This window comes from Pelodiscus sinensis, chromosome 2, assembly GCF_049634645.1.
Source record: "Pelodiscus sinensis isolate JC-2024 chromosome 2, ASM4963464v1, whole genome shotgun sequence".
NCBI classification, from domain to species: Eukaryota; Metazoa; Chordata; order Testudines; family Trionychidae; genus Pelodiscus; species Pelodiscus sinensis.
Window position 1 is genome coordinate 196,079,941 of NC_134712.1, and position 25,687 is coordinate 196,105,627.

Below are 25,687 nucleotides of genomic sequence, written 5' to 3' on the forward strand. Positions count from 1 at the left end.
TATGGCTAAAAGGCCATGAGAGCTTTCTTGCGCAAGAGAGCGTCCACACTGCCATGGATGCTCTTGCACAAAAGCACATCTCGGACGTGGCAGTGTGGACATGTTCTTGCGCAAGACTTCTTGCACAAGAACCCTTGCGCAAGATGTTCTTATGCAAGAACCCGCCAGTGTAGACGTAGCCTCTGTGTGGAGGCAGGGAACAAAAATGGGGGGAGGAGGGACACCCTGACATCAGCATTCCCCCCCCCCCCATTTCTCCCTCCCACACCCTACACAGCAAGCAGGTGGCTCCCATGGGGCAGCTCCAAGGCAGAGAGCAGGGCAGTGGGGGCAGGGACAACTGAAGTGCCAGCACTTGACAGCTTACAAGCCAAATCAGTCAGGATCACCTGTCAGAGGCTCCAAGATCTTCTGGTAGATCCAGATCTACTGGTTGGTGACCACTGTGCTAGAGGCTTGCACAGTAGCCAGGAGCTTGGTCCAGGGGCCCCAGCATTAATTTCCACTGCTAAGAGCAGATCTGAATATTTCATTCTGAATTAATTCCTAGGAGAATTTCAGTATTACCAATGCTTTGGGGTAGCCGAGTTAGTCTGTACAGGATAAACTTAATCAACAACAAATAGTAGCACTTTATAGACTAACAAAACATGTAGATGGTATCATGAGCTTTCATGGGCACAGCCCACTTCTTCAGATGACCGGAGTTTTACCAATGAGTGTCTTCTATGGAAATGTTTTCCTTGATCCTTGTTTCTTTCTCTCTCTCTCTCTCTCTCTCTCTCTCTCTGAGAGAATACAAATTTCAAATGTATTATCATAAGATCAAAATTCAAAATATACTAAAAATAGTTCACTAGATTTTACTTCAAGGAAGCTGTCCACGTATGTGGGAAAATAGGTTTCTGAAAATAAGAAGTACTCTCTTAAAACTTTTTTTTATGAAACACAAATTGCAAGTCCCACACTGGACAAAGTGTAAAACTGAGGTTTTCTAAGAAAACATTGGAACTTGCATGAACTTTCAGTGACACTTAAAAGCATTATGCCCCACTGCAGTAAGTCAGTTAAACTAGATTGTTATATACTGTTTACAGAGACAACATTGATACTCTTGTAGAAATCATTGTTTCTTCTAATGATTATTCCACCCTTGTGTGTGTGGTTTATTTTTCTTGGCACAATACTGAAGTTTTAGGTATGAATGGGAGGCCAAATAGTATTTGGTTAATCACAAAGGATGTGCACCAGCTGGAAACTTCTTACGAAGGGTATATCTATACCAAGAGTGGGGAATAATTTTTTTTTGGGGGGGGGGCCACTTCGTGAATTTCAGAAGTGGTCAAGGGCTGCCCCAGAAGGGGCAGGACCTTGGACGGAAGGGGCAGGGCCAGGAGACTTCACATGCTCCCCCATCCAGACACTCTGATTGGCTTGGGAGTAGGAGAGTGAATGAAGTATTAGCCCCCGACTCTGCCAGGGGCACATGGCACTTTGAGAAAACCGCCAGCTGTTTTGAACAGCTGGCCAATCTCTTTAGGTGCCATGGCCCCTGGTAGGGGGAGAAGACTTTGCATGCCCCCCGTTCCCAAGTCTGAATTGGCCTGGGGGCAGGGGAGCAGCAGGGGCTGGATCAATAGGCTTGGTGGGCTGGATCCAGCCTGTGGAGGCTGTCTTTTCTACCCCTGAACTACACTGTAATTAAAAGTGTTACTGCAGCTTAGATTAAAACTAGCCTGGTTATTCCTATTTAACTAGCATGGCCGAACAGATCGGTGAAGATGCAGTGGCATGGGTTTCGGGCTGTACAAGTCTGTGCAAGTACCATAGGTAGATTTTCCCATCGCTAACCTAAACTGAAACTGCTACATCTTCACTGCTGGGTGTGTGCGTGCGTGCGTGCATGCATGCGCTAGATTAAAGTGGATATAGGCATGCCTGCCCAAGCTGCAATCACACCTTCAATTTCATTGTAGCCATGCTGTTTTAGTGAAACAGTTGAGGAAAAAAGAAATAATAAATCACACACGGGGAGGAGCAGCTTTTGATCTCCGTTCCAACCGTGTACACACACAATAAATTCCACAAAAGTAAATTGCTTTTCCAGATTTACAGCAGTGCATCTGAGAAACTGGCCTGCAGTATTGATTCCTTGCTGATTTAGTCCCTGTGACGTGATCAATATCTCCCTCCTAAGCAATGAAAGTTATGGACTCAATCTGCTGCAAAAGGAGAAATGGTAGACCTTTCACAAAGAATTCATACAGCAGCTTAGGGCCCAGTCCTGCTTCCACTGAAGTTAATAGCAAAATGCCTGTTGACTTAACAAGAGCAAGATCAGGCCCTTATGGTATTCTGTCCCCTCTTTAGTGTGCTGCAAAGACATTTTAGCATCCAGATAATAATCGTAGATCTTCTCTTCTCATGTATGTGCTTTATTTCAACAAGTCAGAATATTTAAGATACAGGCTATTTTTTAACTTCCATTTTTTATTGTAAATGCTAAAAATGAAGTAATTTCCTAACATATTTCACGCTATTTTGTGACCCAGTATAATTTTTTCCTTTAATAGTAACTGGCATTTTAATGTTAGTTTGAGCTTTCCCAAGGCATAAAATATTATTTATCTTTAGTTTCAATGAAAGGGGACTTCTGTTGTCAATGAAAAATGGCTGAGTGAGTGGATTACATGTATTATAGACAAGCCGTCCTCATAATGCCATATATTTATATTCATTCATACATCTGGTTAGGATGAGGCACTCTTGGGTTCTAATCACAACATAACAGGAGGCCTTCATGCGTCCCTCTCTCAGCCGCGATCCCACTCTCTGTTTGGAGTCAGGGAGAGGTTCTGGTGGAAAGGCAGCCACCTTCTTAACCTCCAGTCATCCCAGCATAGAAGAGAGAGTCCAGTAGAAGGAATGACCTGTTTACAATAAACCAACCCATCTAGTCTATTAGGGCATGTCTACACTACAGTGTCAATTCGAGTTAACTTAATTTGAAATAGTTAATTCGAATTTAGCTAATTCGAATTAACGCATCTACACACAAAACCTATTTCAAAATAGAGTTTTGCTATTTCGAAATAGTGTGTTCACACTGAGTGGACCCTGAACCGAAGTTAAGGCTGGCGGGAACCAGTGCCGCCAGGGCATCAGGTTAGGACTTAGTGTGTGGGGCTGCTGCCTGAGGCTAACTGAGCTCTGTGCTTAAAGGGACGCTACCCCCCCCCCCCCCAAGACAGACAGTTCTCAGGGTTCCCCGCTTGCTTGTCTACCTTGACAAGGGACAGCAAAGCAGTCCTGTCTTGGAGTGCCCTGAGTGCCTGCACTCAGGACACCGCAGCACTCGGCCACATGGAGCCAGAGCTGCCCCTAGGCATGCTGGTGCGTCTCATGGGGTTGTTGCCATTAGCCTGGCTGCACATTGCCATCCAGGGAGGGTCCATCGGGGGGTTGTCAAGATCCAGGAGGCCCTGCGGGAGAGTGTCCACCCCGAGGAGCCCTCAGAGCCACCCAAGTCCTCCGCACCGCGGGCTCGTGTCCCATTCCTCCCTCACGTCCTTCCACTTACCCTTTCCTAACCCCCCTTCCTAATGTTAAACAAAAGACACGTTTGTTCAAAAATAGAAACTGGATTTATTGAACAAAACTGGGGGGGGGAATGAACCTCTGGGGAGACTGGGAAAAGGAGATGGGAAAGGGAAAGAGAGAGGGTTGGAGAGGGGAGGGGGAAACCTGGGAGGAGGGAGCTGGAAGGGGGAAGCAAAGGGAAGAAGGGGGAGGGGAAGCTCAGGGCCCAGGGTTGGGGGTCTTGCCAGACCAACTTGATTTTCATGCACCTGCTCCTGGGTTCGCATGTGGCCTTCGGTGGCCAGGCTGGCAGCTATCCTGCCGTAGATGGCCGCATTTTTCCGTCTAGTGCGGATATTATGGATGTTGGGGGCATCTCCCCCAAACCTGAATAAGGCCCATGATCTCCACCCTGGACCAGGAAGGCGCCCATCTTCTCCAGTCCCTGTCAGGCTCCTGGGAGCTGGCAGACTGCTCCTGGGGAGCGGTAGAGGGCTGGCTGTCAGTGGCTTGCTGGCTCATGTTTTGGGGCCACTGGGTCAGGGGCTCTGGTGGCCACTGCTGGCTCTGGCCTGGCAGGCTTGGAGCTGGCACAGGCAATGTGGCCAGGGTCTATCCCTTTAATGGCTCCGGGGCTGGGGGAGAGGAGAGTAAGTTTTCCTGGTTGTGCCCAGAGTGGCCACCAGGGCTCCCTGGGAAGGGCTGGAGGCCCCCTATTTCAAATTAAGTGTCTACACAGCACTTAATTCGAAATAGCTATTTCAAATTTGGCATTACTCCTCGTAGAATGAGGTTTACCAAATTTGAATTAAGTGCTCCGCTATTTCAAATTAATTTCAAAATAGCGGTTTGTGTGTATAGACGCTATTAAAGACAGCTGTTATTTCAAATTAAATTTGCAGTGTAGACATACCCTTACTGACTCACTTATTGTGGGGAGCATGGAGCAGGTTAATCTATGGAGAGACAGCTGTCTTTGGGGGGTCAGAATTGTGAAAAAATGGCATACAAAAGGGGAGATATAAGAGATGAGAGGGTAGCTGGAGGAAAAGCATATGAATAGGGCTTTAAATATTACCCGTGGTGAGTTATTTCAGGCTGGCCTCATAGTTGGGTCCAAACTATGTGTGGACAAAGCTGGCCTATATTGGAACAGGATACCATACTCAAAGAGGCTCTGGGAGACAGACCCATAGTCTCCTATAGACAACCACCTAATCTCAAGATGATTCTTACCAACCACCACAGGACATACCACACTAATACCAACCCTGGTACCTTCCCTTGCAACAAACCCCGTTGCCAGCTTTGTCCACATATTCATTCTGCTGATACCATTATTGGACCTAACCAAGTGAGTTATAAGATCAAGAACACATATTCCTGCGCATCCAGAAATATAATCTATGCTATCATGTGCCGAAAGTGTCCGTCTGCTATGTACATTGGACAAACATCTCAGACACTTCGCCAAAGGATTAATGCCCACAAAACAGATATCAGACAAGATCACAAAGAGAAAACAGTTTCTTGCCACTTTAACCAGAAAGGACACTCTCTAAATGACTTAGCCACCTGCATTCTGCTACAAAGATCTTTTACATCTGCACTTGAAAGGGAATCCTCTGAACTGTCATTCATGTTAAAATTCGACACTTGCCAACAAGGACTTAACAAGAATTTGAACTATCTCACCCATTACCAAGACAGTTTCCCCAATTATCACCTGTAATACCATTAACTCACAAACATCCCACTCTCCCTACCTTTAATATCATCAATTCACAGACACTTACCTTCCTTCCTCCCCCTCCCCCCCCCGCATCCCCCTCCTGTTCTGCAATGTGATTTGTCCTTTTCATATTTGTTCATTTTTTTTAATTGTATCCTTTGGTATATATGGTTGTGACTACTTTCTTCCACATATTTAGGGCATCTAATTATGGGGGAGTGTGTAGGTGCTTTTTATTTCTATCTAGGCCTTTGGAGTCTATTGCTAATACAGTAGACTTCCGATAATCTGGAACCTTTGGGACCTAGGTGGTGACGGATTATCGTATATGACGGACTATCAGGAGGTACTATAAGGTGGTTATATATATATATATCCCATCCGGTTTTGCTCAGTTCAGATGCTGCCGCTGCTGCCTTATCACTCGTTTTTTGCCGAAGCTCGTTCACTAGGCTCTTGCCATTTTGATGGTGGACTATCGGGAGTGCTGTACAATTGGATGCCGGACTATTGGAGTTTTACTGTAGTTAGTTTTTGGGTACTGACCTCTGGAATGATTGATCAGCTTTCCCAAATAAGCAGTAGGAGAAATGGTAAGCCCACTAACACACATGTTCCACCAACAACTTTTCTAGAGCCCTTTTAAGGGCAGCATTCCAATACAGAACATTCAATTTTCTGTGTGGAAGGCAACTTTCTAGCAGAAAAGGGCTTACTAAGTCTATAGGCCCTTTTACATAGTCCTTTCATGTCTGAATCAGACCAGTGTAACAACCTGTGGTCTGACAAAGGGCAAATATTTATTTGCCGATTTTTTTCCCCCTCCTTTTTTTTATATTACTGTAAAGCACCAGGGGAGATCAAAATCTATATCTTGATCAAAGTGCACTATTGTGTTGTGTCCCATTCAGTCCACTGCCAGTATGCTGGCAAACTGCCCAGAAGGATCAAGCAGAAGCTGGGGGGATCAAATTGCATTTGGTACACCTGACGCAGGAGTAGAGTGCAATGGAATCCTGGTTGGCGCGAGAGATTGCACAAAGCTGGGATTCTGAAACTCAAACTATTTAATTAAAATACTTAATCTAAGGGCTGTTTATTATGGCAAAGCCAACCTATATGTTTTTTTAAAAAACTGATTCATTTTCACACAGTTGGCAAAGCTGGCAAGGTACCTCTTGGACTGCTGCTCTTAAATACTGACAAATGAGGAAATGAAATTCAGAAGGAAAAACGGTTAAATTACTAGCTGGATATTATTTCTCTAAGGCAACTGAAACAACATTAATTATTTAAAGGATACATTTTTATTGCTAGCAATATTTTTAAAACCATTTTTAAAATTTCATTTAGATCAGAATCTGCTTAAAGAGATTTTGTTTGTTTTTTTGTTAATGAATAATTCAGTTCCACTGGAATCACAACGGACTGTGGGACTAGAACTCACAGTGAAATAATATGTCTGTAAATTATTTCATATTGATAGCAAATTGCAACACGCTTGAATTATTATATTTACCTGCTAGTTCATATGTGGACTAGAACTTCTAACTTTCAAACTCCCTGGAGTTAAGACTTGAATTAAAAAAAAAAATCCTTCTTTGACAGGGTAGTGGATGGGAAGAACAAGTAAACATGATATATCTTGATTTTAATATGGCTTTTGAGACAGTCCTATATAGATCCCTCACAAGGAAATTAGGGAACTACAGTAGTTTAAATTACTATACTCTATCAATAGTTGTCAATGGCTTGCTATCAAACTGGGAGGACTTGTCAAATGGGGTTTAGCAGCACCTGACTTGCAGATGGTATTTCTCAATATTTGCATTTAACACGTGGATTATGGAGTAGAGAGAGATCTTATAAAACTTGCAGATTACACTAACCTGGGAGTGGCTTTAAGCACTTTGGAGGACAGGATTAGAATTCAAAATGATGTGATAAATTGGAGAATTGATGTGAAATCAATAAGGTGAGACTTGGTAAAGAAGAAATACAGAATACTGCATGTAGGAAGGAAAAATCAACTGCATAGATACAAAATGGGGAATAATTGGCTAGGCAGTGGGACTGAAGAAAAGGATCTGGGGATTAGAGTGGATCACAGATTGAATGTGAGCCAACTATGTGATGCTGTTGCAAAAAGGCATGTACCATTCTGGGATGTATTAACAGGGTTATCATATGTAAGACATGGGAGATAATTGTTCCACTCTACTCAGTGCTGGGGTACTGTGTCCAGTTTGGGTCTAGTTTGTAGCAAGGGAGATTAAGAAAATTTTCCACCTGTAAGGATAGATAAGAACTAGCACAGGTTACCCAGGGAGGTTGTGGAATCCCCTTCTCTAGAGGTTTTTAAAATCCATGTTAGACAAATAGTTGTGAGGGATGGTTTAGGTGTACTTACTCCTGCCTCACAGGTCTTTGTAGCAGACCTCATTATTAATGACCAGGATGAGGGGATGGATTGTACACTCAGCAAGTTTGCAGATGACACTAAGCTAGGGGGAGAGGTAGATACACTAGAGGGCAGAGATAGGGTCCAGAGTGACTTAGACAAATTGGAGGATTGAGCCTCAATAAATCTGATGAGGTTCAACAAGGACAAGTGCAGAGTCCTGTACTTGGGACGGAAGAATCCCAAGCATTGTTACAGGCTGGGGACCAACCAGCTAAGTAGTAGTTCTGCAGAATAAGACCTGGGGGTTACAGTGAATGGGAAGCTGGATATGAGTAATCAGTGTGCCCTTGTAGCCAAGAAAGCTAATGGCATATTAGGTTGCATTAGGAGGAGCATTGCCAGCAGATTCAGAGATGTCATTATTCCCCTTTATTTGGCTCTAGTGAGGCCACAGCTGTAGTATTGTGTCCAGTTCTGGGCCCCCCACTACAAAAAGGATGTGGACGCATTGGAGAGGGTCCAGCGGAGGGCAACCAATTTGATTAGGAGGCTGGAGCATATGACCTACGAGGAGAGGCTGAGGGAATTGGGTCTGTTTAGTCTGCATAAGCGAAGAGTAAGGGGGGATTTGATAGCAGCCTTCAGCTTCCTGAAGAGAAGTTCCAAAGAGGCTGGAGAAAGGCTGTTCTCAGTGGTGACTGATGGCAAAACAAGGAACAATGGTCTCAAGTTGCGGTGTGAGAGGTCTAGGTTGGGGTACTAGAAAAAACTATTTCATTAGGAGGGTGGGAAGCACTGGAATGGGTTACCTAGGGAAGTGGTGGAGTCTCCATCTCTAGAGATTTTTAAGTCTCAGCTTGACAAAGCCCTGGCTGGGTTGATTTAATTGGGATTGGTCCTGCCTAGGGCAGGGGGCTGGGCTTGATGACCTTCTGAGGTCTCTTCCAGCTCTATGGTTCTATGATTCTACTAGCCCTACATTTCTGTGACTTCTCTGGTCGATGGGATTTAAGTTTTCAGATCTTTGCTCTGACTGATTTGGAGTGGGACTTGAACCCATCGAAACTCCCACTGTGAGGACAGCTCCGAAGCTTGGCTTAAGATATGTTGACTTCAGCTACGTTTTTTACGTCTCAGGCAGGTGCCCCAGTCACTGGGTTATAGTGGGGAAGGGGCATCTTTCTCTTTGAGAGATAGGTCTGACTTGTTAGGTTTCTCGTTCTGGGAGAAGGTTTCCAGCTATGGAGGAATACACTTACCTGTAGCCCATTAGTCAGGCACCTAAGGCCCAGATCAGTGGGATTGGGAGCCTAAGGCCAAGTTCACACTCCAGCCAAAGAAAGGTCGGCTTACAGTACGCAATTCCAGCTAGGTAAAAAACGTAGCTGAAGTCAACATATCTTAAGCCAAGCTTCGGAGCTGTCCTCACAGTGGGAGTTTCAACAGGCCGACTTCCCTTACTACTTGGAAGGAGTAGGAATTCTGGTGTTGACCTGGGTGCCACCAGCGTTCGATTTAGTGAGTCTTTTCTGGACCTGCTAAATCAAACTCCTGCAGCATCAATCTTCCAGGAAGTGAAGACATGGCCTAAATATCTTTACGGAACTGGGCTCTAAATCCTATCCTCTCTTTTCCTTCACATTTCACTGCTGGTCAGCTTGGAGCCTCCTCCCACATTCTGGGCCCCTCATTTCTGGCCCTACCCTAGAAACCCACGCTTCCAGCTAGAGCTCTCGCTCCTGGACTCCAATCCCTACCCCAGCCCAGTAAAAGTGACTGAGGGTAGGGGAGAGCGAGCAAGGGAGGGAAAGTGAATGGGGATGGAGTTTGGGGAAGGGGCGGGGCCTCAAGTAAAGGGCAGGGCAAGAGTGTTTGTTTTGGGGTAATTAGAAAATTGGCAACTCTTAGCAGGACTCCTAGGAAGAGTTTCAGTGCTTAAGTGCTGTAGGTGAATCCAGCCTGGAGTGCCTTACACATTGCATCAACAGCAGTCATGATATTCTGAGTAGATTTCAGGGAGACTGTAGAACTTTTTCCTTTTTAGGGTTGAAGCTCTGCTTGCGGTAGATTTCCGCCTCCCCCTCCCCCGCCACCAGTAATATTTTATTCCTTCGACAGAGGAGGTGGTAGGGGTTTAATGGTTGAAGGGGCGTCAGTGTCAAAGAAGTCTTACATATTGTATAACCCTAAAAGCACATAAATTTATGTATTGTAGGTTTATCTAAAACATTTGTTTGAAAAACTGAGATGGACTAAAATGCTTGAAAGGAGTACCTTGAGGAATTTTTTCTGTCAAGATGAAATCAAAGGCAGGAAATCATAGATGTGGTTTTGTCTAAATATTTTTATTAGTTAATTAAACTATAACAACCCTTCATTTTAAGTTATCTGTTCCTAGGGTTCAAAAATATTTTAAGAGGTCAGTAATGCTCGCTTTGACTTTCAATCAATCTGTCTGGGATAGATCTTAATCAATAATGGTGAGTTTTCCAGATGTTATGCACCGTGGGGGATAGTGTGCATTTCTGTCTCTGCACACGCACACACAGTATGAGTGTGCATGCACTAATGGTGGGAAACAATCCATCTCCCCTCATATGCACTCCACCCCATAAGAATGGAAAATCACAAGGAAAAAAAATAGTACAGCCTGATATGTGTGACCTAATGTAAAATATCTGATTATTGCTCAGTATTGTAAGTACTTTACAGCAGTGGTTCCCAACCCTTTTTTATACCGTGGACTGGCAAACCCATTCACAAACTTTTGGCAGACTGGTAACTATTTTTGCATACAGGCAGTCCCCGGGTTACGTACAAGATAGGGACTGTAGGTTTGTTCTTAAGCTGAATCTGTATGTAAGTGGGAACTGGCGTCCAGATTCAGCCGCTGCTGAAACTGACCACCAGTTCTGACTTACATACAGATTCAACTTAAGAACCCCAAGCGTCCCCAAGTCAGCTGCTGCTGAAACTGATCAGCCGCTGATTCCAGGAAGCCTGGGGCAGAGCAACTCTGTAGTCAGCGCTGGTCAGTTTCAGCAGTGGCTGACTTGGGGACGCCTGGGGCAGAGCAGCTGGGGTGCTGCTGGGTTGCTCCAGTAGCACCGCTCCTCGCTGCTACTGGACCAACCCAGCAGCACCCCAGCTGCTCTGCCCCAGGCATCCTGATTCAGCCACTGCTGAAACTGACCAGCAGCGGCTGAATCAGGACCTGGGGCAGAGCAGCTGGGGTGCTGCCGAGTTGGTCCAGTAGTGCCCAGAGCAGTGCTGCAGGACCAATCGGCAGCGCCCCAGCTGCTCTGCCCCAGGGTCCACAACAAAAGCCTGGTCTGCTGGGGGGGGGCACACTAGCTGCGCCCCCCCCCTCCCCAGCAGACCAGGGACACGGGGAGCAGAGCCGCAGCGGCAACGGGGTGCTGCGACTCTGAGGCTTTGCTCTGGCAAAGTCTCAGAGGCGCGGGACCTCGCTGCGGCTGCGGCTGCGGCTTCAGTCCCGGTGCCCCTGGTCTGCTGAGGACTGTCTCCAGCAGACCAGGGGCACCGGGACTGAAGCCGCAGCAGCGGCGGGGTCCCGCGCTTCTGAGGCTTTGCCAGAGCTGCTGCAGCTTCAGTCCCGGTGCCCCTGGTCTGCTGGAGACGGTCCCCAGCAGACCACAGGCACCGGGAGCGAAGCCACAGCAGCGGCGGGTTCCCGCACTTCTGAGGCTTTGCTCTGGCAAAGTCTCAGAGGCGCAGGACCCCGCCGCGGCTGCGGCTTCAGTCCCGGTGCCCCTGGTCTGCTGAGGACTGTCTCCAGCAGACCAGGGGCACCGGGACTGAAGCCGCAGCAGTGGCGGGTTCCCGCGCTTCTGAGGCTTTACCAGAGCTGCTGCGGCTTCAGTCCCGGTGCCCCTGGTCTGCTGGAGACGGTCCCCAGCAGACCACAGGCACTGGGAGCGAAGCCGCAGCAGCGGCGGGTTCCCGCACTTCTGAGGCTTTGCTCTGGCAAAGCCTCAGAAGCGCGGGAACCCGCCGCTGCTGCGGCTTCAGTCCCGGTGCCCCTGGTCTGCTGGAGACGGTCTCCAGCAGACCAGGGGCACCGGGAGCAGCTTACGAACGGGGCTTTCTCGCCCCGGAGCTCGCAGGCAGCAATCCGCCACCTCGATCTCCAGGGCGAGAAAGCCCCGTTCGTAAGTGTGGATCTGACGTAAGTCGGATCCGCGTAAGTCGGGGACTGCCTGTATTTGCATATTCATTATGGTAATTAATTTGAAGTCACATGTTATTTTTCATTGCATCTCTACACACACAATACATGTAACAGATCAGAGTTTGCAGATATCTATAACACTAAAAAAAATTCACAGAAAGAATTCCCCTCTGGCTGCTGGGTGGGACAGTCCCTCTCACAGGGGCAACTGGTACCTGCAGAGGGAGGGTCGCAGAAAGAGGCACCCACAGGGACCGGGGTCATGTGGGCACCCTATTGAGCAACTGAAATTCTGTCAGGGGCATAGGGGCTGGTACTCCCAAGTGCTACCACCTCTTCCCCCCCCCTCCTGCCCCATGGGGTGGGGGAGCTGCCATTGTATCTCCCCCCGTCTCCTTCTATTCAGCCCCTGCTCTGTGTGTTTCTGCCTTCCCCAGCCAGGTTGCTCTGCTCCCACAGTCTCTCCCTCCAACAGCCTCCCCTTCCTCATGTCCCCCTTTCCCTCCCTGTGACCCCCCCTCAGAGTTTCCCTCCATTCCCTGCTCCCATCTGCCCCATAAGTGTCCCCTGACTCCCCCCAACATCCCTTCAGCAAATCCTGCATTCCTCTCCTGCCCCTGCCTCACACATCTCTGTTTCCCCTCACCCTCTTTATCTGCCCATGCCCCTCTTCAGCTCTCTCCTGACCCCCTCAGGGCTGGCTCCCCCAACCCCGCACATGCTGGCAGCAGCTTCCCTGAGCAGGGATCGCAGCCACCTCTGCTGGGTGGGAGCAGCCCGGGACAAAAACCTTTCCTCCGGATCCCTGGGGCACTGGGGGCACCTCTTCTGTGGGAGGAGGGGTTAGGGTCTTTCTTACCTGTTTCCCAAGCACTGCCCGCCCTATGGCAGGGACTGGGCCGGGCAGGGGCTGGCCAGGCTGGGGGCACTGCCTGGGGAGCAGCGGGACTGGCTTTGCTGGAGAGTCCCCCTCCCGGCCGCTGCCTGGGCTCCTGACCAAAGCCTGCCTATGGCATCCCATTCCCTCCCTACCCCAAACCTCTGCCCCGCCGCTACTCCACATACCCAAACTCTTTGCCCCATACTCTCTCCCAGACCTGGCACCCCAATCTCCTGCCCCAAATCACAATCCCCTCCTGTCTTAGGTTACATTCCAAACCCCTGCACCTCAGTCTCCTGCCCTAGGTCACAACCACCTCCTTCACCCAAACTCCCTCCCAGACACCACTCTCCCTCCTGCACTCCATCCCTTACCCCAAGCTCACTTCTGTACCCAACCTCCATCCCAGACCTCACACCTCCTCCATTAATATCATGGAAGAGTGCAGCCCTCGACCACTTTCCAAAATTTTGAAGTGGCCCCCTGTCAAAAATTATTGTCCACCCCTGATATGGGGCATATTTAATTTCACATATAATAAGTGATGACTCCATTACATGCTGAAATATGGGGTTTCTTTGGAAGTTCATTTCCTTGCAGCTTCTTCAGAATCTGATTGATCAGGAGTCTGTCTCCTTTGTTGCCTCAGAATAAAAAGCTTCTTCCAGACATATATGCAAAGTGAATGAGGGAAGCAACCTAAACAGTTATATAAAACTCGTAAGGCTCAGCCTTGAACTGCTGGAATGATTCCAACACGTGGAGCTAAATGAGGGGTCGGCAGCCTTTTCAAACCAAAGAGCCAAACTACATCACAATTCAGAACACGCTGTTGATAAAGAGCTGAACAAGATGCCCATTTGCATGGCTGAAAATATACAACTTAATAGTATTGATAATTGACATAATGATTAATAATAGCATAAATGAAACATTGTACTCACGGACTTTATTTAATGGGACTTTTGCTGATGGATCTTTTCACACACTTCTTTGAAGTTTACATCATAACTGGTCAAATCCAGCTTTCATGCATGCATTCAGGCTGTCTTCTGTCAATCTTATGGTAGGGGGCTGGGATTGTGGGGGTGCAGAAGTCTGGGTTGGGGGTATGAGGCACTCAGGGCAGCAGATTTGGGTATATCATGGACTCAGGGCACAAGGCTGTGGTGTGGGGGGTACAGGAGTGTTATGGCAGGGGATTGGGGATGTGGGGATATGAGGTACTCAGGGCAGAGGATTCAGGTGTATGATGGGCTCAGGGTTTGTGTGTGCGGGGGGTGCAGGAGTGTTATGACGCTGCAGCCAGATGGGGGCTGGGCCCCAATTAGGGACTTGTTGCTGAGGCTTCATTTTTAAATAAAGTTAAATATTATGTCCAACACAAAAGGTTTCAACATTGTCTTGATTTATGGCAGGGATGAGGAACCATTTTTGTGTCAGGGGCCACTGTACCTCACTCCCCCGGTGCTACAGCTGCATGGTATGGGGAGAGGCAGGGAAAACTTAGGTTCAAGGCCTCAGGCCAAATTTACTCTTCTGGGGTTCCAGGGTTAGTGGATTTTGTGAGCCCCCCAGGCTCTGGGGTGGGGCCAAAAATGAGTGGTTAAGTGTGCAGGATAGGGTTGCCAGTAAATGGGTTAGGAGTGGGGATATAGGATCTGGGTGGGAGATGGGGTGTAGGAGGGGGTGAGGTCTAGCTGGGGGTAGGAAGCAGGAGTGGGCTGCGGGCTGGGTGTCTGGCCCCGGGGCAGGAGCAGGCTAGGGAAAGGGTGTCTAGCCACAGGGGAGGGGGAGGTGAATGAGGTAGTAAGAGGGTGGGGTCTGGGCATGAGGGGATTGGGGGGCACTTGTTTTTTGCCACATTATAGGCACCATGTAACACAGCCTCCTGCTACCCCCATTTGCTGGAAGGAAGCCTCCAGGAAGTGTGTCCCAGAAGAAGGAAAAGGGCAGTGCGCATGGAGTCACTTTTGGTTCCCCTTGTTCCCCGCATGCCAAGGGAAGAAAAAAGGCAGTGCCCATTTCCCGCTTGTTCCTCGCATACTGAATCTGGTGGGGAGGCTTGGGGTTTTCTTCTCCCACCCTCACAGGAAGCTGGTGCTGGCGTTCCAATCTTGTGGGGGGTCATAAGGGTATAGCGCCAGTGCTCGTTCCCTGCTGCGGGGGAAGCTGAGGGGCGGGGGGACTGAATTGGGGCTCCAGAAGAGCTGTATATGGCTCCCTAGTAAGCCAATTTGACTTGTGAGCCACAGGTTGCCGACTGCTGAGCTAAATTGTCCCTCTTCGAAGGCGGGGACAAAAATCATGGGTAGGGGCAAGAGCAGAGAATGGTAGTTGCCATTTCCCACACCCCCTTCAAGTCTTTCTAGCAAAACTTCTCTCTCTTTCTATATATATTTTCTGCTTTTTTTCAGCGAGGGCTCTTTTCTTTATTGTATTTAGTATTGTTGAAATTCTGCCTTTCCACTTTCCTTGTTTTTCATGTAATTTTTACAGACTTTTTAAACTGAATTACTGCAATTAAAAAAAATTAAAAACTTGAGTACTAGGTGCTCAAACAACTGATGTAGCATGTGTGAAACAGAATTTCCATAAGCCATTTATCCCTAAACCTGAGGGAATGAATTTCACAACTATAATTGATATAAAATAATTCTTCTTAATGTTGTGCTATAATTCCATTTAGTTCCAAAGGGCTAGTTAAATGCATTAGGACTTGTCAACAGATTGTTTTACACTGTTTATGATCTCTCAAATTGCTCTTCAGTACAGTATTGTGTAAAGGAAAAGCCCTTTAAAAAACAGCTTTAGGTTGGAGAAAATAATCTGTTTTCTAGGTGGGAAGAGAAAGGGGCTCTTTTATTAGGAAAGTAGTGAAATTGAGTTTGTAATCAATGCCTTGTTGACCCTTTAATGCCACTATGGTTGATTGTTTATGAAAATATATTAATATATCAGTTATCTTATAGCTACATAAGAAAGAGTATGTACTTTTATAAAGTAGTAGCTATAGCCAGGACATTTTATGTGATTAAATGTACCTGTTTTTCTGAACTGTAAAGAAGGGTGTAGGCCGGTTATAAGACACTAGGGATAATGAAATAAATATGAATTGTGTTTCAATGATTTCACTTTATTCTTCTGAAATATGTTGGTTTCTTAGGAAGTGAGTATGATGAGGAAGAAGTAGACTATGAAGAATCAGACAGTGATGAATCATGGACCACAGAAAGCGCCATCAGTTCAGAAGCTATCCTCAGTTCAATGTGTATGAATGGAGGGGATGAGAAGCCGTTTGCCTGTCCTGTTCCTGGATGTAAAAAAAGATATAAGGTGAGCTATAATAGAAACGTAGTTTATTTCTTTTTTGTAGCCATAGCGGGGAGAATCTGTGAAAGCAGGTCACATTTTTCTGTTTTATTACACCTTTTGCTTTTATTTTATAAGACTTCAGTTGATTCTCGAAAAGCTTCACAGTGTTCTCTTCAGACTGATTTAGCTCAAACACTTTCAAATCCTATACAGCATAATATATTGTATCTATGTCTAATGATCAAAAGAGATTCCTAAAAGGAGTTATTAAAGCAATTGGGACACATAATTATAATTAGAAGTCCTTATTCCAAGAAAATTGTCTGCTGAATTGGCAAGATGATGCCAGCATTCATCTGTGGAATGGATTTATGCACATTACATACAGAACTTCTCCAAACCAATGCTCAAATGGGTCCCCTTTATATTACCCTGGTAGATTTTGTGCCATCCTGCAATGAAAGAATGCCAGTCATGCCTCTCCAGGTGAGGTAGAAAAGGTACCATTCAAAGACACCTCAAGGAAGACTAAACAATAATCTCGTAAAAAAACCTTCTGAAAACATTTTGTATAGTGTAACTTCTGACCTCGATGCTGAAAATGGATCTGTATGGGCAGTCTTATACTGGGGCAGAATCCCTCTGACTTCTCCTTGGCATGACAATCTGTATGAATTTGATTGCACGATTGAGGTCTCTGTTTAAATACCATGTATTCTGGGAAATCTTTTTTGTTTGTTGGTTCTTTCTTATGAGGACCTTTGCATAAAAGTCTGTTCATCAGCCTCTGCTTATGTTCTCCTCATGACATCACAGTTTTCTAGTGTGCAGATCTCTCTGCTATTACAGGCAAAGCAATATATTTCACATGAATTGGAGCAGGAGCACAGGGATTCTTACAGGACAGATTAATCTTTTAGGCAAAGGTACTTAAGCCATAAAAATGTAGACCTCTCTAAAGGTGTGTCTAAACTAAAGGGTGTTTTTTTTGGGGAGGGGGGGGGAGTGGCCTTTTTTCGAAAACACTTCCCCTGCATCTAGACTGCTGCCACGTTCTTTCAAAAGTAAATCGAAAGAACATGGCAGTTTTTTAGACTGCGGAAAACCTCGTTTTACAAGGAATAACGCCTTTTTCCAAAAGTGCTCTTTCGAAAAAAGGTGCTATGTAATGCAAACTGTGCTTTTTCGAAAGAGAGCATCCAGATTGCCTGGGTGAAAGCGGCTTGCTTTTTCAAAAGTACTGGTTGTAGTCTAGACACTCTTTTTTGAAAGAGGCTTTTTTGAAAGTATCTTTCGAAAAAGGCTTGCAGTCTAGACGTAGCCTATATGTTTTTGAAAGTTCTCTATAAAGCATTAGAGAATATTTTAAAATCCTACAGTGCATACACCAGCAAAGCTGTCAGTGAAGATATGGGTTTTTAACAATGGCCGAGTAAAGACCTAAAATGGAATACAAAAACTGAAATCTGAAAGAGAAATGCAGGAAGACAATATTTGAAAGTATATTAATCCTGACAGCAGCAAATACTCTGTGCATAAAAATGCAGCACTCGAAAATTTGTTCCTTTTATTGATTCTGCAGCTATCCTGAACTGCTTACAGCACCTTTAATTCAGTAATGATTGTCACAAAATGTACATGGAAATCAGTCACAAGTGGAAATAGTGTGCAAAAGAGTGTACACTTTCTATAGAAATGTGTTCTGGATGTAGAGATTAATTTGAATTGTGAATTACACAACTGTTCTATTCAGGAAAATCTCAGCACAATCCCTGGGGGAGAGGTGGAAGTGAGATTTTTGGGGGCTATTTACAAGTGTCAGTGAGCAGGTGTGAACACATTTTCTTTATAGCACAAGGTATATAAAAGGAAGGGTATAGAATGAAAGGTAAATGTTTAGCTCAGGAAGCAAACAAGCCATGGCATTGTTAGGAGTTATTTCCCTAAGAGGGCATGTGTGCATTGCAGAAAACATTTCTTTTTAGTGAGAAAAGCATGGCGAACCCTGTAATTTGCTATATCCTGTCTGTTCTCTGTTTGACTGCCAGCTCCTCTGTCTTTTTATTGCCAAATAAGCAAGCTGTTCCTGCCTGCTTTTGCTATCTTGCTCCCTTCATCTCAAATGCATGAGGACTGTCTACAGGATGTCTTGTGCACCGTTAATGTTAGAACAGTCGGTGAACAAATTAACGACCCATATAGAGGCTGACAAACAAAGAAAGCAGCAAATAAAAAGTACCATAGTTTCTGAAAAATAATACCTGCCCCTGTGTAGTCCAGCTGGGTTAAAACATTTGCTTTAGCTGTCTCACCTCCAGCCACTTGCTTCTGTTTCCTCATATCTCCTCTTTGTCTAATTTATTTTTTGTGTTTTATCTTTGTTTCCTTTTCCCTTTGTTTTGTCATGTTTTCTCTTTATCTTCCTTCTGTTTAACCCCCACTCGGAAGAAATCTCTGCTGAATTTAGTCAGAGTCTTGATATCAAAGGGCCATGCACTGGAACTTCCTACTAGGAGCTGGGTATTAACACTGATGGCTGAAAACAGAAATGTGGCTACAAACCGGAACATAGATGTACATGTACAGTAATTAGCAGAGCCACCTGAGAAGGTCTAAATTATGTCTGTAGGGAAGGGAGGAAGAAAGAGCACAAGTTCCTTTTATTCATCATTTAGATTGGGATGGGGAACATCAGGCCTAAGGGCCAGATGTGCCCCCTGGCTTGCCTGGATCCGTCCCTGAGGCTCAGGGCCCCTCTCCCAGCATTGGGGAGCCCACACAGGGCCCACACAGCCTGCTGCCACATCATGGCGCTCGAGTGCACAAAATCTACCAGCCTGGGCCCCCCATAGGTTTTGGGATGTAAGAGGAATGTGGGGAGTGTCTTTAATTGCTGTTTTGTAGTAGTTTAAAAAAAAAGACACAATTATCTACCAATAAATTATAATAATAATGTTTTGTTACTCCAGCCTCCATTTACTGTAATCAGCCTATCAGAATTTTCTAAAATATGAGCCTGAGCTTCATTCTAAGTCTAAGGTTCTAAGTCTGTGGTGTCCAACATGCTAGTCGCTTGCCACATGTGACTCTCTTGCCCGTTAAGTGTAGCTAGTTGGCTTGAACAGTGTGGTTATTTGGCCAGTTGTGTGTGGCTAGTTGGCTATAGCTATAGTTCTGTTTTCAGAACTGGTTGGACACCATGATTCTAAGTAGGGTGTCAATGTGTAGTGGATTGTACCATTAACTGATAAGCCTAGGTTTATCGGTTAGTCTTATTGACTACGTGTATCTCCCCCCCCCTCCCCCCCCCCCCCCCCCCCCCCCGTTGCTACTTAAAAGCTGGATTCCCCCCAGCACTGGCTCTGTGGAAGCAGAGGGCAAGGGCAGGGGAACCTGGACCCGCCCTGGAGATTAGTTGCTCCAGCAGCAGCCGCCCCTGTCCATGGGGGATCTGAGCTCCCTGAAGACAAGGGAGGCAGAGCAGCCTTTGTATCAAAGGCAGCAGCACAGGGTGGCAGGCAGCCGGTCTGCATGGAGAACTGTTTTTTAAACTGGCTCCCCTTGTGGACTGGCTCCTGCCTGGCACCCCACACTGCTCCTCTGATACAGAAGCAGCAGCACAGGTTGGCAGGGAGCTCCCTGGAAGTGGGACCCGAGTGTACTGGCTGCCGGCCCCGCCCCAGGGACTATAGACTAGTCGAGTAACTGATGAGAATTCGTGCAGTTACTCGCTGGCTATGTCTAGACTACATTCCTTTTTCATAAAAGGGATGTAAATTAGACGTATCGCAATTGCTAATGAAGCAGGGATTTAAATCTCCCCCGCTTCATTAGCATAAAAATGGCTGCCGCTTTTTTTCAGCACGGAGCTTTGCCGGAAATAGCGCCAGTCTAGATGCTGATCTTGCGGAAAATAAAGCCTTTTCCGAAAGATCCCTTATCCCTTATTTCATAGAGGGATCTTTCGGAAAAGGCTTTATTTTCCGCAAGATCAGCGTCTAGACTGGTGCTTTTTTCCGGCAAAGCTCCGTGCCGAAAAAAAGCGGCAGCCATTTTTATGCTAATGAAGCGGGGGAGATTTAAATCCTCGCTTCAATAGCATTTGCGATACATCTAATTTACATCCCTTTTACGAAAAAGGGATGTAGTCTACACGTAGCCAATTATTCAATTGCCCAATAACATCCCTAGTTCTAAGTAAATATTTGGAGGGAATTTCAAAAGCACCTAAGTAACTCATTAGAAAGAGAAAGGGTTGATGAGATAATATCTATCTATATTATTTAAAAAAGGTTTTCCTGTGGGACGACAGAGTGACATCACCACGCCTTCCTTCCTGCCTCCCTGCTTAACAAGCAGAGGACACTGCCCTCTAGTCTTTTATTGGAGAAAATTCAGTTGGCAAAAACCACATTTTTGTGTAATTCACTGATTTCTAGATGATCTCAGTTGTTCCTGTGAAGTTGTATTTATGTATTATTTATATTTCACACATTTGAAACTTTTATAATTTGATCTTTAGCCATGGTCTAAATGGGTTCTCTTCAATCTGAGGGAGGTATAACATGCTTGAACGCTGTTTCTGCAAAGTTTAAACAGCCAAATGTTGGGCTCTTGATCAACATTTAGGTGTATATTGAGGTATATATTTAGGTCAGCTGGAATTCTGTTTCTGACGGCAAGGCAGCAGCGTTCCCTCTAAGCTGCATGGCAGCACAGCTTCACAGGTGATTTATAAGCCTCGCCCAATCAGAGGCTCAGGGCTCTGTGCAGGGCGCTGATTGACTGGGCGGGGCTGATTAATCACCTGTGAAGCGGTGCTACCATGCAGCTTAGAGGGAGAACACTGGAAGGCAGGTCTGAAAATCCTACCTTTCTGGGGACAAAATACAGATTTAAGAGCATAAGAGTAGATTCTTATTTTGATCATGTCGGCCAACATCAACAATGTATTGTCTAATTTGGAAAAGCTGAAACGTATCTTTGATGCAGAGGAAATTATTTAGGCAGCTGCTAGAGATCAAATGAAATGTTTCAGATCCACGTAATAGAAATAGTTCATTAATACATTTATTTTTGTAGCTAGCTAGATTCAGATATAGTGTGTGTACAGAGTATCTATCCTATATTCTATTGTAAACAAAATAAAAATAGGAGAGTATTTGAATTGCCCACAAAACTTCCAGATAAGATAGTTCAAGTGCATTTCCTGTTGATACAGTCACTAAAAATCCAGGAAGTTGGGCACAATATTCATCCAGACAAGCTCAATTCATGTATCTCACCATTAAAATATTGCACACAGAATTCTCATTGACACACAAATGCCTTTTCGATTTCAACACAACCCACAATTCACATATCCAGTTTCTCTGCACAAGGTACAGATCAACTCCATGGTCATAGTTTTTCATGTACAAATAGCATATTATTAAGTTTCAGTGGTGCACATATGTCTAAAGAGAGGATATCATTGCAAGAAAGGGAATTGGAGGTTAGAGACCTGTGAGTGCATCTGCTTTGTTATGATGGCTGAATGGAAAGCTCAGCAGTTGAGGTTGGTCTAAATGTGAAGGGCTTAACTGGCGCTTTTAAGAAATGCCTTTGAACAACTTCAGTTACTCTTTCTTTCTTTCTTTTTTTTTTTTTTTTTGAGGCAGCGGTTTTCTAGTTTTTAAGAATATGTAAGCATTAGGGAATGATGGGGTAGAGGCTTGAGGAAGCCAAGGGCTGCCAAGATGAGTAGACAAGTGAACATGATTGAAAACACAGGAAAACCCAGATTTGCAGGGATTGCCATTTTTGAATGGGGATTTGGAAAGACTGGGAGTAGCAGTGTCTGGCAGGCTCTGAAGGGTATTTAGTTGAGCCAGGATAGAATTGGTGGCATTGGAGTTCAGAGTCAGCATAGGAGAAATAAGGATCTTTGGAGAGGTGGAATTAACAGGGATTTTTGGGCAGGACAGACCACTTAATAGGCCTTATGCTGGCAGAATCTGTAATTAATTTGTTTAGGATCTTTTCAAACTAAGAAATTCTTCCTCCAAGTGGGCAGAGTTTCTCTGTGTATCACCCACTGGGCTTTCCCTTTTCATGATCTGAAGATACCCCTTGTGCAAGGAAACCCACCCCTCTAACACGCATTATTTTCTTGGGCCCTGCCTATGAACGATGGGAAGGGCTTAGTGAGTGTGATGGGCCTGGGCTCCATGAAGCTGGGAAGCCCAGTGATCTTTTTCTTGAAAATGCTGGCAACTGCCCAAATGGATTGGAAAGGATGGTGATCCCTTCTAGCACCCTCTAAGAATGCAAACATATTGGTCATCTCAGATGATGGAAGAGCATGAGGGAATGGCCACTGGGCCTCTCCTCCCCCCACTCCCCAAAGCCTTCAAAGAGGGAGTCTTGGGGGAGCCCAGACAGAGACGTAAGTGGGAGTTGAGGGCAAATGGGCAGGAGAGGCTTGGTAGGCATGAGGTAGCAAGCAGAGGTGGGAGGCGGGGCATGTAGAAGGAACAAGACTAGTGTGGTGGATGGAGGAGTGGAAGGGAGCAGGCTTGTGGCTCACGGGGTTTGTGACAGAATTGAGCTTGGGTAGATAAGGATTGTACAGCAGAATTAAACCCAGTACCTGGGAAAAAGGGGCTTAGCGGTAGATCATCCCCATTTTCTTGCCCTCCTCCACTGAAAGCCAGGTGACAGATAGCTTTGGCAGCTTTTTTCTCTATACCTCAATAAACTTAACCTGAGCCATGCAACAGTGTTTATATTAGAGTACTGGTAGAACGTTGGAAGCGTTGACTTGAAATTTGATTTACATCTCTCCATAAAAGCACTGAAAGAAAACAGTTGTTGGAACTTCATGTTGTTGGTTTCTCATGACCTGAACATTTTGCTGCTATTCAAACCCTTCTCTAATTCATCTTAAAATACAAGTCAAGATAGAACTTCCTAGCACCTTCAGCCTGGAAAATGGTTGAGCAGTCTTCTTTGTCCATCGAGGTGTGCTTGTTTCCGCACATGGGATGTTTCAGAATAATCCATTAAAGAATCAATAACAAAGTTTAAGTAAATCTGAAGCAAAACGTATGCCATACAAGCCGAGGGTATTTATGCTCTGTAGGGTTCTTTTTACTGCACAGATGCCATCATTAAGTGAACAGTTTAATAATAGTGTAATTATCAAATGACTATTTTGATTTGAAGTTATAAAAAAGGAAAAACTTCTTTCACATTACTTGGCCAAACTTTCTAAAATTTCTAAAGATAACCTTGGGTTGTGTTGGGTCATTCCACCCTCACTTTGACCACTGTCATTGAAGATTAGCACTTCATCCCCAAGACTTTATTCTAAAGCAGTGGTCCTCAATGCTTTCAAGCATATGGACCCCTTTTCAATCTATTAAAATTTCATGGATTCCCCACCCCGGGGGATAAAAAAAAAAAAAAAAAGAAAAAGAAAAGTTAGCATCGGGTTCACTGTGGTGGGCCCGATCCTTATTTTTAAACTTTCCACAGACCCCCTGCTGAACCATCGTGGACCACCCGGGAACCACTATTCTAAAGGTCCATCACAAGCAGTTGATAGGCTTAATTTTATACTAAGTTAGAGAAAATTGCTTTAACAAAAACAAAAAAACAAAAGAAAAGTAGCTAGAGAGCGTACAGTAAAATGAATCAGGAGAAACTTTAGGGTAGTGTTAGATGAGATGGGACATTGTGATGCAGACTCCACTAATCACTGATTGTCTAGTAAAGGTTTAAAGTTGTGTAATATTGCTTCTGACACAAAATGCTTGAAATTGTCAGGAAAGGTCAGCACAGGATTAGGAACACAGATTTCTTACACAGAGCATAGAATAGAACATATCACAGTCCAGAATAGATACATCTTTGATAGTTTGGAATTAGACTTTTAAAAGGATGTGTGCTGTGGGAGGTATAACTTTACCTGCACTTCTTGATTTTCTGATATTTTTGTTCCATTATTTCCTGCCTCTGAGGTTTCATTTTTTAGCTACCAACTTGCATGTTCTGGAACACAAAGGAATCTCAGTTCCTCTTTAATGGAGTTTCTTCATTGGTGAATTGTCCAGCAGCAGTTGTCCTGTTCAGGACGTAATTAAGAGTGCTGGATTTTCGGAACTTCCACACAGCTTCTGAATTTCTGGTTTAGCTGAGGTCCTCATCTTAACAAACCCTCCTTGCTACCTTATAACTACTAGAAGGCAGTGCTCAGCATAGTAAGAATTTCTGAATCTAAGTCTGATTGATTATGCCCTTACTTTCCAGATAGAAATTAGCGTATATTAGTATGCAGTCCTCTTAGTCTAGTAAACAGTGTAAATGCAGCCAGTCAAACCTACAAGCTCCAGAAAGGAGTTGACTTCAAGGGCTATGACCTCGTCATAGTAATTGCCCTTTGAATGTTCATAAACCTTTCTTCTGGATAGTTCACAGCTGCTATAATGAAAGTCAACCTTAGACTCTCCTAGTTTATCCAAAGGCCCAGACCCTTAAAGAGGAAACAGATGATATACTTGGGGCTTGTCTACACAGCTCAGTAAGGTACATTAGAGGAGTGTGATTTATGCTCCCACTGCTCCATGAATACTCTGCAGGTGTGAAGTAAAAGGCACCTACTTCTACATTAACATGAACTAGCTACTTTTCCATTAGTAGCAGCAATGTCTACATAGGGTATTCAGTGCGCTCTAAAAGTTACTAGTTTTTAAATGAACTTTCCTAAGCCATGTAAACAAGCCTTGAGAGAAAGAACATGCCTCAGTGAGATGAGTCCTTAACAAGTCATTCAACCCACTAAGGCAGATATCTAAAAAAGTCGCAGCTTAGATCAGGCCTGGGCAAAATATGGCCCATGGGCCGGATGTGGCCTGTCAAGTCACCAGATCAGGCCCACGGAGGCAATGGAAAGCCGTAGGCAGGCTCCCCTGCTTGTCCCGCATGCCACTGAGAAATGCAGCTGCTGGGTGCTTTCTCTTTATGAGATGGGAGGGGAGGAAGGAAGATTCAGATCCCATTGGCTGGTTTCCAGCCAGAAAATGGCCAATGGAAGCTGCCTGTTTGAATAACAGGCAACCATGAAGCAAAACACCCCTCCTGCTCAGTTACTCACTCAAGCACATGGCCGAGTAGGCAGAAACATTTTAAACTGCAAGCATTTAGCTCTGCACGCACACTGGTTTGGCTGCTGGGTGGTAAGTCTCCTGGCCAGAGCCTCCCTCTGGCATTCCAGCCCCTCCCTTCCCCAACCCTCTGCCCCCTACTCTTGTCCTGCTACTCCAGATGCACCCATACCTCCCCTCCCAGATCTGGCACCCCAATCGCCTACACAAGATCACAAACCCCTCTGACCCTAGCTCACATTCCAAAACCCTGCACCCCCAGTCCCCTACCCTAGGACACAACTACTTCCTTCACCCAAACTCCCTCACAGACCCCATTCTCTCTCCTGCACCCCAACCCCTCACCCCAAGCTCCCTTCTGCACCCACCCTCCATTCCAGACTCTGCACCCCCTCCATTAATACCTCAACTGCTCTGGAGTGGCCTCCCAGCAAAAATT

At 45.4% G+C, this 25,687-nt stretch overlaps 1 protein-coding gene across 1 annotated transcript in view; it reads left to right on the plus strand.

Annotated features, from left to right (window-relative positions):
* Nucleotides 1-25,687, plus strand: part of JAZF1 (JAZF zinc finger 1) — a 313,629-nt gene that overhangs the window by 281,119 nt on the left and 6,823 nt on the right. Inside the window, exon 4 of the mRNA XM_075922158.1 lies at nt 15,954-16,123. Coding sequence (XP_075778273.1) covers nt 15,954-16,123 — 170 coding nt within the window. The remainder of the gene's footprint in view (nt 1-15,953; nt 16,124-25,687) is intronic.